This window comes from Euleptes europaea, chromosome 1 (assembly GCF_029931775.1).
Source record: "Euleptes europaea isolate rEulEur1 chromosome 1, rEulEur1.hap1, whole genome shotgun sequence".
NCBI lineage: Eukaryota > Metazoa > Chordata > Lepidosauria > Squamata > Sphaerodactylidae > Euleptes > Euleptes europaea.
Window position 1 is genome coordinate 42,579,112 of NC_079312.1, and position 12,399 is coordinate 42,591,510.

The 12,399-nt window shown below is 46.5% G+C and overlaps 1 protein-coding gene across 1 annotated transcript in view; it reads right to left on the reverse strand.

The window, feature by feature from the left end:
- The window catches only part of EIF4E3 (eukaryotic translation initiation factor 4E family member 3), a 44,984-nt gene extending 43,415 nt beyond the window's left edge, over positions 1-1,569 (reverse strand). Inside the window, exon 1 of the mRNA XM_056863364.1 lies at positions 1,385-1,569. Within this exon, the coding sequence (XP_056719342.1) occupies positions 1,385-1,569 (185 nt within the window). The remainder of the gene's footprint in view (positions 1-1,384) is intronic.
- Positions 1,570-12,399: the final 10,830 nt, after the last annotated feature.

A 12,399-nucleotide genomic window follows, 5' to 3' on the forward strand; every position in this document is an offset into this window, starting at 1 on the left:
TGAGCCCCACCAATCAAAAACAGGCATCAGGGTTAAACATTCTTCTCAAATTAAAACTTGTAAATAGGAAGGAGGTGGCGCTATGCAGAGAAAGAAAATGAAAGAGGCGGTGGAGGAGGAAACGGAACACATAGGCCACTTATGCACGGGAGGTTTTGCCTTGGATTTGCAGCTCTCTAGATGAACATTTTCCCCATCCGAATTCTTAAAACTCTGCATGGAGGCTTATTTTTGAGTTTTGAGAATTTGGATGGGGGAAATGTGCATCAATATTTTTTTAAAACAACAACAACAGTCATAATTCACAGTGGGTAGCCGTGTTAGTCTGTCTGCAGTAGTAGAAAAGGGCAAGAGTCCAGTAGCATCTTAAAGACTGACAAACATATTTTCTGGTAGGGTATGAGCTTTCGTGAGCCACAGCTCACATCTTCAGATCTGAAGAAGCGAGCTGTGGCTCACGAAAGCTCACACCCTACCAGGAAATATTTTTGTCAGTCTTTAAGGTGCTTCTGGACTCTTGCCCTTCTTCGGATCTGAAGAAGTGAGCTCTGGCTCACGAAAGCTCACACCCTACCAGGAAATATTTTTGTCAGTCTTTAAGGTGCTTCTGGACTCTTGCCCTTCTTCGGATCTGAAGAAGTGAGCTGTGGCTCACGAAAGCTCACACCCTGCCAGAAAATACTGTTGTTAGTCTTTAAGGTGCTACTGGACTCTCGCCCTTTTCCACTACAACAACAGTCATAGCCTAGCACAGCTCCTCTCAATTTACCATTAAAACACTTAAGTGTTACCCTCTTTCAACGTGTTAATACAAATAGTGAATAGTAAAAAAAAAGTTGGTTTGGCGGAAAACGTGCACCTCAAGAGCGAAGCCTCCCATGCATAAGTGGCCATCAGGAAAGGGCAAGAGGAGAGAGGCTCTGGAGTAGCGGGGAAGGAGGGTGAATAGGTAGGTGGGTAGGTAGGCAGGCAGGTAGGTGAGTAGGTAGGCAGGTGAGTAGGTAGGCAGGTAGGTGAGTAGGTAGGCAGGCAGGTGGGTGGGTGGGTAGGTAGGTGAGTAGGTAGGCAGGCAGGCAGGCAGGCAGGCGGGTGGGTAGGTGGGGGAACACTGATGCGGGGCGGAGGCGGCTCATTCCTTCCCTCCCTCCCTGCCGCCGCCGCCGCTGCTCTGGACAGCCCCGGTGAGTCGGCGGTGTGGGGGAAGGGCTGGGAGGGACGAGCCAGGCCGGACAAAGGAAGGCCAGCCCCGCTTCCCCCCCCCCCGCCCGGCCTGCCTGCCTGCCTGCCTGGGGAAGGGCAACTTCCCACTTCTGCCCCCCAACCCACCAGGCTCTCCTCCCCCTCCTCCCCCTCCTCCCCCTCCCTGCGGTCTCCCCGCACTCACTTGTCGAGCCAGAAGGTCCAGGGCGAGTGCAGCGGGATCCCTCCCGGCTCGGCCTCCAGGCCGCTCAGCCGCTGGGGGTCGAGCTCGGCCTCGCCGCCGCCCTCTTCCTCCTGCTGCTGCTGCTGCTGCTGGGGGTGCGGGGGCTCGGGCGGGCCGGGCTGCCTCTCGGGGGGGCTCAGCGCCATGGCCCCGCCGCCGCCTTCGGCCCAGGCTGAGTCAGCGCCGCCGCGCTCGCGCCCTCCCGCTCCCCGAGCAGGCCGGCAGGCAGGCCCAGGCGTGCATGCACGCACCGCCGGCGGGCAGCAGGGGGCTCTGCCCGGCCGCCGCCACCCGGCCGCAGGGAGCCGCTGGAGGCAGGCGCGCGCTTGCCTCCTCCCCAGGCCAGTGCCGGGTGGGCGTGGAGCAGTGTGTTTGTTTGTTTTTGACCAGGGATCGCTAGGACTTTTTTGTTCGGTGCAGGGAGCCCAAGGTCCAGACTGAAAATCTGAAAACGAACTTGAATCATAACTGTTGGTTCGACATGAAACTCAGAATAATATTGGAATATATATCTTTTTTATAACCGAGCGCTTTTAATTGAAAATATCGATTTGTTATGGGTTGATAACTCTGTTTCGCGGACCTTGATTTAGTTCCCGCGGACCCCCGGTTGGGAACCGGTGACGTAGGAGCTAAACAAGCTAGAGCTTAGGTGACGTAGGAGCTAAACAAGCTATAGCTTAGGGACCCCACTCTCTTAAAAAGGTAAAGGTCCCCTGTGCAAGCACCGGGTCATTCCTGACCCATGGGGTGACGTCACATCCCGACGTTTCCTAGGCAGACTTTGCTTACGGGGTGGTTTGCCAGTGCCTTCCCCAGTCGTCTTCCCTTTACCCCCAGCGAGCTGGGTACTCATTTGACCGACCTCGGAAAGATGGAAGGCTGAGTCAACCTTGAGCCGGCTACCTGAAACCAACTTCCATTGGGATCGAACTCAGGTCGTGAGCAGAGCTTGGACTGCAGTACTGCAGCTTTACTTTTAAAGGAAAAAACAAAAACTGGGTGTAAATTTACAAAATCAACAATTACTTTGATAAAACACATATTTTGTTCTGTGCGAATGGCTTTAGATACCTATTAGTGTAATGCCCAGATATAAGGGCTGGTTTACAACACTTATGTATTCATACGCACACACATGGAAGCTTTGGGAAATTGGCATCCGGGAGCTATGACCCAACAAATCGTGCTCTCTGTATATTGTTGAAGGCTTTCACGGTCAGAGTTCATTGGTTCTTGTGGGTTATCCGGGCTGTGTGACCGTGGTCTTGGTATTTTCTTTCCTGACGTTTCGCCAGCAGCTGTGGCAGTCATCTTCAGAGGAGTAACACTGAAGGACACTGAAGGACACTATGCTGGCGAAACATCAGGAAAGAAAATACCAAGACCACGGTCACACAGCCCGGATAACCTACAAGAACCAACATGCTCTCTGTGCTTGGTACGGCCTTTCACCCATAGAGAGCTCTGAATTACCTTCATCTTTAGGTATGTGGTTTCTAGTTACTAAAATCACAAGACCTAGAACTTGCTTAGAGACAGCCTTTGGCCAATATCTATGGCTATGCTAATTAGAGTGAAATAGACACTTAATGTGCATTGGTGCGTTTGTGTATCAATCTGCTTGTCAGCAGCCATGGGCCTGCCCCATGCGAATGCATAAATGATACTGACTTTCCTTTGTTTCTCGGGTGAGTAACTCTGCATCTTATTTGTGGGTTATTTCACCCCCAGGGTCTCTGTTTAGCTAAATAAAGAACTGTTGCTTATTTTAACCTCCTCCTAGTTGTCTTCATTGGACTTTATAAGACAACATGGCACTTCATTAGGTCCATAAATTACCATATAGCATATAGTCAACACAAAAAAAGCGACAATTTGTTGTTGACGAAGGACAGCTGGACATATAAAGGGCCCCATTACCTTCAGTAGCTTAGGGCTTCATCAATCCTAAATCCGGCCCTGCCTCCCATGGATGTGTTTTGAACAAGCGGAGCTGATGGCGAAGCCATGTTTAGTTGCAGTACTTTTCAGCGCGGGTTAGAATGCCTGGCTATGCACAGAAGGTTTTGCATTGGATTTGCCCCTCTATAGATGCACGTTTTCCACCCATCTGAATTCTTAGAACTCTACATGGGGGCTTATTGTTGAGTTTTAAGAATTCGGATGGGCAAAATGTGCCTCTAGAGAGCAGCAGATCCAAGGCAAAAAACGCCTGTGCATAAAGGGCCTAGGATTTGGGAGATCAGGTTCAAATCCACACTGTGATAAGGTAAAGGTCCCCTGTGCAAGCACTGGGTCATTCCTACCCCATGGGTTAACGTCACATCCCGACGTTTATTAGGCAGACTTTGTTTGCGGGGTGGTTTGCCATTGCCATCCCCAGTCATCTACACTTTACCCCCAGCAAGCTGGGTACTCATTTGACCGACCTTGGAAGGATGGAAAGCTGAGTCAACCTTGAGCCGGCTACCTGAAACCGACTTCCGTCGGGATCGAACTCAGGTCGTGAACAGAGCTTGGACTGCAGCACTGCAGCTTACCGCTCTGCTCCACGGGGCTCTGTGATAAACAATCCCCCAAAAGGGGAGGGGCAACAGGATGAACCCCCCCCCCAAAGTACAGGGAACCTAAGGGTTGAGCTGAGAACTAAAAATTCTTTTAAAATAATATATTTATATATGTATTTACAAAGGTAAAGTCCCCTGTGCAAGCATAGGGTTGCCAACCTCCAGGTAATATCAGAAGATCTCCTGCTATTACAACTGATCTCCAGCCAATAGAGATCAGTTCACCTGGAGGAAATGGCCGCTGTGGCAATTGGTCTCTAGGGCATTGAAGTCCCTCCCCATACCCTGCCCTCCTCAGGCTCCGCCCCAAAAAACTCCTGCTTGTGGCAAAGAGGGACCTGGCAACCTTCGTTCGAGCACTGGGTCATTCCTGACCCATGGGGTGCTGGGAGTTTACTAGGCAGACTATGTTTACAGGGTGCTTTGCCATTGCCTTCCCCAGTCATCTACATTTTACCCCCAGCAAGCTGGGTACTCATTTTCCTGACCTCGGAAGGATGGAAGGCTGAGTCGACCTTGAGCCGACTACCTGAAACCGAATTCTGTCGGGATTGAACTCAGGTCAGGGGCAGACTCAGCAGAGCTTGTACTGCAGCTTACCCCTCTGTGCTACGGGGCTCTATATATGTATTAGGTGTACACAATAAAATGGATAAAAAAACACTGGGCCTGGACTGCAGGCTACATATAAAATCACAAGTATAAACTGTTACAAAAACAATCAACATCACTGATGATATGTAAAATATAAATGACCCAATAGACCAGAGGTTTATGCCCTCTTGGGCCTTCCTCAGTGGTCAAATTATACAAAAAAATGATTATTCAATAAACACACGGATAACACATCTCGACACTGTGCTTTGGGAGCTCACTGGGTTACCTTGCACCAATGATTCTTTCATTCTAACCTACTCTTAGGGTAGCTATTGAGGATAAATGGAAGAGGGGAAAATAATGTAGGCTGCCCTGATAGGGGTGCCAGCCTCCAAGTGGGGCCTAGGAATCTCCTGGAATTCCAGCTCACCTCCAGACTACCGAGATCAGTTTCCTTGGAGAAGATGGATGGTTTGGAGGGTGGACTTTGTGGTATTGTACCCCACTGGGGTCCTCCCCAGGCTCCATCCCCAAATCTCCAGGCGTTTCCCATCCTGGAGATGGCAACCCTACCCCCCATCCTCTGCTGGTGGACAGGGGGCATCTAGCAACCCTATGCCCTGAACTCTTAGGAGGATGAAATGTACTAAATAAATAGAGCTAGTTTGGTGCTGTGCCTAGATTTTGGACTAGGCATTGTTACCAAAACTGCTCTTTGATTGGGGAAATTAGCATGAGCAGCGGTACTAATTTATATAGCGGGATCACCCAGTGTCTACCAGGGTTGTTTTCAAAGACTCTCAGAATAAAGACAGACCAAAGATTTCCAGATTAAAAGGGTGTTTATGTATTCATTCATTCAGTTTTGCAAATACATACATACAAGAATAAAAGGAGGTAGGATTAGAGACGTTTAGGATGTTGTTGATTAGGTAATACGTTACCGATCTAGAAGGAGATGTCCAAAATCTTTGGCTTATAGATATAAAACAAGGTACAGCAGGGGATGGGAGAGAGATATGCCAGAGCCTTGAACCAGCCAAGACACCGGAGAGAGGGGTGTGTGTCTCTCAGTGTCAAGGGTGTAGGAAGAGTAATATATAGTCAGAAAGGGGTTGGGTTTGAGCTGAGTATTGTCCTGCAAAAGTAATGTGCTAATCATTGTCCTGTAAGTATCTTGTAATCCTGATACTTACAGGACAATGATTAGCACATTACTTTTGCAGGACAATACTCAGCTCAAACCCAACCCCTTTCTGACTATATATTACTCTTCCTGCACCCTTGACACTGAGAGACAATGTCCTTCAGTGTTACTACTCTGAAGATGCCTGCCACAGTTGCTGGCGAAACGTCAGGAAAGAAAATTCCAATACCATGGTTACACAGCCCGGATAACCTACAAGAACCATTCAAATACAAAGACTATCACAATTGTGTAATTCCACCACCAACCCTGACCATTCCCAGAGCAACTATGGCTAGTGAGAGTTACAATTCTTCTTTGTACATCCAAACTGCAAAATAGCTTGCACAGCTCAGTTGTACAAGTACAGCTGCTGAATATGCAGCTTCACAGCCTTAGGTCCCGTATGCAAAGCAGCATCCACACTGCATAGTAGCTCTGTGTTGTGCCAGTACCAAGGGCTGTTCCTAATCAGCTCCTCAATGTTTGACATCAGCTAGGATTGCTCTGTAAGTACAGTGGAGAATCAAGTCCAGAACAATGCATTGGACTTTACCCTGGGTCAGAGCAAAGACTTACTGCAGCAAATTTTACCACTGATTTCGGTCTGAGCTGTTTCCAAATTCAGTTGTTATGGTGACTTGTTGAATAGCCTAGCAGGTGATTTTGCCATACTGGTGACTCACTAAATAGGGGGAATACAGTCTTTAAAGCTAATTATCGATGGAGAAATACCATGCATTCATGACTCACTGACTGCACAAGTATGGTTAGTTGGAAGTCATCAGTACAAAACTGACATATATTAGGGGTAGTCAAAAGCAAAGTCAAAACACAAGGAATGAAAACAAGAGGTCCGTCTTAACCTGTGTTGTGATGATGATGAAAGTTTAGACTTTAACAAAATAACCTTCGGAACTAGGACAGTATTGCTGCATTCCAGAATTTCAGTTTTGGCAAGGGCTTTCCCATTGAGGAAGGATCTCATATCATCCGAGCTGTTCAGTATAGGTTGTCATGGAAACTGAATGAGTTCCACTGATAATGGGCATATATGGGGTGCTGTATGCAGAGCCTAATAGGTTATTTGTGCATTCTAATTGCGGAAGTGTATGAATACTAATCTCTTACATAACTTCAGCACTTGTTCAATAAATTCCCAACTATTATTATAAGAGGTGAATTGAGTTCTGCAGGTATTGAATGTAGCGAACCAAGTCTCAAGAGTGACCCAATCTGAAGGACTGGCCAATTCTGATCACCACACATGAAGCTGCCTTACACTGAATCAGACCTTTGGTCCATCAAAGTCAGTATTGTCTGCTCAGACCGGCAGTGGCTCTCCAGGGTCTCAGCCAGAGGTCTTTCACATCACCTACTTGCCTAGGCCCTTTAACTGGAAATGCCGGGGATTGAGCCTGAGACCTTCTGCATACCAAACTGATGCTCTGCCACTGAGCCACAGCCCCTCCCCATTTTGGGGTATTAGCTTTCAAGAGTCAAAACTCCCTTTGTGTAAGCTCTGACTCTCGAAAGCTCCTACCCTGAAACTCTCATTGGTCTCTAGGGTGCTGCTGGACTTCAATATAACTGTTCTACTGCAGACCAACATGGCTACTCTCCGACATGGCCTGAACCACACAATGGAGTTTTATACTGCACAACTGTTGTAGGCTTTTGAGGGGTTTCCAATGTTTCATCATTTCCAGCTAAAGGCACATATACTAGGGGCAATGTGGAATTGTAGTTAAGGTGTTGAACTAGGACCGTGGAAACCTTGGGGTCCCTGTTGCTTAGTAAAAAAGGCATTATGTCAGTCACAGAGGCATTGGATTTGTATATTAAAAGGGGGGGAATATAGTGCGATCGAAGTTCCTCGTAAAAGCAGCATTCCAAAAGGGCATGGGCTAATGAGTCAATAGAGCCAGAAGAGCAAGGGCAGATCCTGTCTGAGTATGGTATATTCAGAATTCTGCCCTGCATTACCATAGAATGGTTAGCATTCAATCTAGCCAAGCAAAAAGCTCTACAGAGACGAGGAGTTGTCAGATAATATGTATAGGCAGGCAGACCACGTGGAGGGGGTATTCCAAAGAACTGGGATGAACAAACGCGACGAGCACGAAAAGTAGTGCTGTTATAATCGAGCTCTTTAATGCGCTTTTTAATTTTGGTAAAAGCTTCAGTTTTCCCAAGATCTAATAACATATCCTGTGAGAAGCCCAACAATGACAGTTTCTCATCTAAGATTTTTTGCCATGAGGATTTAAAAGGGTCATGCTTCAGAGTAGCTAGGAACCCCTCAGTGCTAAAGCACAGTTTAAGGTGGAGTTTAAAGGCGGCCAACCACGCCCTAGCTTCAAGTGACATTTGGCCAAACTCAGAACGAAGAGTAACGCCAGCAACACATCGAGGGGCATTTAGGAGTTTTCGTAAGAACTGAAGCAGTGGACGATCTATAGATTCATTGATGACTGTAATCCAGATGGCAACACCAAAGAGGATAATTGGGAACTATCAGTGGATTGGCTGATAGACTGGGTCAGTACTGTATATAACTGTATGATATCTGTACAAAGGTGTGGGGTGTATGGAGAAAGATACTGGCGAAGCACTTTGATTCACTGAATAATAAATAGCACTATTTTAAACTGTGTTGGACTCTGCTGCATTCACTTGGATTGGGTGGCTAACAAAACTAACAAACGCCATCAAAATAGTGGATCCCTGGGGCCATTTCATGTGGGAAAATGGCATGGGGAGAAGTCTTCACCTCCCTCTGCCAGCGTGCCATGGTCCTGATCCAAAGTGGGCCACCACATGTACGGGATCTGAGACCCAGGCATGGAATTCCCAGACCTCATCTGTGGACCAGACCTCGAGGATAGTAAAACAGCGCCCAGCCATAAAGCTGACTACGTGACTTTGGGCCTGTAACTGTCTCTCAGCATAACCTACCTCACAGGGTTATTGTGGGAATAAAATAGGGGAGTACTATAAAGGTCACCCTGAACTCCTTGGTGGAAGGGTGAAAGACATATAGACTGGCTTGTCTCTTTCCCCACAAAGTTTAGCCTCTCACAATTCTGTCTGAGGGTTTATAGTCGGTTTATATGCCGGCTTTCTTTACCACTTAAGGAAGAATCAAACCAGCTTACAATCACCTTCCCTTGCCCACAACAGACACCCCACAACAGACTTACAATCACCTTCCCTTCCCCTCCCCACAACAGACACCCTGTGAGGTAGGTGAGACTGAGAGAGCTCTAAGAGTTGTGACCAGCCCAAGCTCACCTAGCCCAAGCTCATGTGTAGAAGTGGGGAAACAAATCCAGTTCACCAGATTAGCGTCCACCGCTCATGTGTAGGAGTGGGGAATCAAACCCTGTTCTCCCGATCAGAGTCCCCCACTCCAAACTACCACTCTTAACCACTACACCATGCTGGCTAGATTTTACATTCTAGATTTTTTTACTGGACTTGGTTGAGTGCAGGGAAATAACCTCAGTTAAGAAGTGTGATAGATCATGATGGGTAGCCGTGTTAGTCTGTCAATAGCAGTTGAAAAGAACAAGAGTCCAGTAGCACCTTAATGACTTAATGATCATCGCTCCTTGGTGCTGAATGGATTGGCAGGCAATTGCCTGCTGAAACCAGCCACCTGGCAACCCTACTGATACCTTCTTCAGGCAAAGCAGATGCTCTTCCACTGAGCCACGGATCACCAGTCTTAGATCCTTCTGAGCAAGAGATCTGCCAGGACCCACTAAGGGCCAGACCAAATGATTTCGCGGGCCTTAAACAGCCCCTGGACCTGACGTTTCCCACCCCTGCTGCAGATGATCAGACTGCCACATGCAGCCTGAATAAGGAACTGAAATTTGAAAGAAAAAGAAAAACGCTGCATGCAACATAAATTCTGGACCACTCCAAATCACTTAGAGACTCTCTTCTATGAAGTGTTTTGGCATTGTGGCTGGTCTAAACTTTTATCATTTTGGTGCACAGCAAAGAGCACACTGTATCACTGGGCAAAGCTAATTCAGTAGACTTTATATAAACTATGTTATAAACTGGCCATTAGAGGGAGCCTCCATAGTTTTATGAATGCAAACGAAAGATTCCTCACTTTTCTTTGTTTCCATCAATACTTTGTTTTTAGTTACTGAAACAACAGTTTATTGTACATTTGTGCACAGATGCAATTCTGACATTTACCTTAAGAAAGCTCAGGCCACAATAAACTAGCAGTCTAGAGACAGTCGTTTATTACTGTATACACTGGTTTGCATGTATTATTTTGGTGAATTCTACCATTCTTTGTGTGAGAGCCTTTTGTGGTATAGCGGTTTAAGGTGTTGGACTGGGATCTGGGAAACCCAGGTTCAAATCCCCACTCGCACCATTGAAGCTTGGTGGGTGACCTTGGGCCAGTCAAACACTCTCAGCCACAACCCTGGTAAGTATTTGGATGGGAGACCTCCAAGGAATACCAGGGCAATGACGCAGAGGCAGGCAATGGCAAGCCACCTCTGAAGGTCTCTTGCCTTGAAACCCATACAGGGTCACCATAAGTCAGCTGTGATTTGATGGCAAAGCAAAACACTGGTTTGCATGTATTCTTTCGTTGAATTCTACAGTTCCTTTGTGTGAAATATGTTAGTTAAGCCATGCAATATGTAGAATGTGCAAAGTCCCTGTCCTTAACTGCTTCACTTGGCCAGGTTGGGAAGCGGAGAGGAAATTAGTAACCTGGGTTTGGTCTGCCTGTGGTGAACCTCCTGTGAGAAATACCTGTATACGCTTAAGGGCTTAAGGGCCTCGGTGACATAAGTTTCAACTGCATCAGTCCCTCCCTCCTCTCGTACCTATCTGCATAACTGAAACTCCTATCGCTAGCTGATAAGTAGCTACTGTCTATAGCTGTTACCACACTAGGTATTCCCAGTGATGTATTAAGAGTTTGAAAATGTTATAAAAAATACTGTTCGCACTTTGTTTGGCCCCTTTAGCTGTGAAGATGTCTTCCAACCATTTTTTAGCCGTGGCATCCAAAAACCCTTTTAAAGCGATGTTTTTTATAACATTTCCAAACTCTTGATACATTGCTGGGAATACCTAGTGCGGTAACAGCCTATGTCATGCTGCTAAATCAATAGATTGTTTCTGACTGACCCTTGCCCCAGATGAACTGTCTCATGGGTTTGAGGTCCCTACTGAAGTTCAAGGTTATGCAAAATTAAAGTCATAAAATAAAGCCCAAGCACCCTGAGTTCTGCTGGATTGTAGCCTATTATTTAACTATTTGCAAACATATGCCCAGTACTGTCTATCATTTTAATTTGCGATTGAGAATTCTTTGCCCTGTGTTAGAATCAATGTATCAGTGATCTGTTCCCACATGCGGTATATCCAAGATATTTTTTTCAGCTCTGAGTATGGTAGGTATGAGTAACTAATGGTATACTTTATTAATTGCAAGACATAAAGTGCTCACCTCTTAAGGGAACAGATTTTTCATTTGAGAAGAATAATAGTGTTACAGCAAGTAGTGGTAGAGCTTCTAAGTAGCTGCAAGCTACTTATAACTAGACTAAGAAGATTACTGTGTCTTTGTATCACCACAAGCTCATTAGCTGCTGCCCGTAATTGTCCGTACTTGTTTGGTGCACCTTTATTGCGGGAACTACATTTTAGGATAGGAAAGCTGAGAGACAGAGCCTCTAGCTGCCTAACTAGCTAAGGAGGGAGAGGGTAGAAGGACTTTCGAGAAGGAGGAAATTGTCCCCTAAGAATATCAGTCTAAGGACAGACAGGTGTGAAAAAAGGGTGGCAAGGTCTCTAGCCTTACAGCCCTAACTAACTGACCACTTGCCCATCCCCTTCTTCTCAGATCCTGTGCACTCTAGACATTGCAAGGCTAAAAGCCAGTATGGTGTAGATATCTGAATGTGGGAAGATCTGGGTTCAGATCCTCACTGCTAGGAAGCTCACAGTGGCCTTGGGTCAGTCACTCTCTTTCAGCCTAACCAACTGCATAAAATTATTGTGAGGATAAAATGGAGGAGGTTAAAACTATATACCCTGAGCTCCTCAGAAGAAGGGTAGGATAAAAATGTGATGGATAGATACACTGAACCTTCCATTGTATGAAGGACTGTTGCATGGCCAGTAAGAGCCCTATGGCTGCCAGATTCCTGCTGATGGGAGTGAAAATCCCCTTCTCCAAACAGCTACCATTTTGATAGGCAGACACACAGGTAAGGAGGAATATCACCCATCCACCTCCACAGGTCACTTGGTTTTGAATCTCTCACTCTTCAGCTTCAGCAGATGACCCTGTGTTCTAGTATTATGAGAGAGGACAAAAATCTTTTCCCTGTCCACTGTCTCCATATCATGCATAATTTTATAGGCCTCTATCATGTCTCCCCTCACCACCTTCTTTCCAAGCTAAACCCCCCTAAGCATTTTAACCGCTCCTCACAGAGCAGTTGCTCTATTCCCCTGATCATTTTGGTTATTCTTTCCTGCCCTTTCTAAAGCTCTGCAATATCCTTTTTTAGGTGTGGTGATAAGAACTGTACACAGTATTCCAAGTGCTGTCTCACCATAGATTTGTA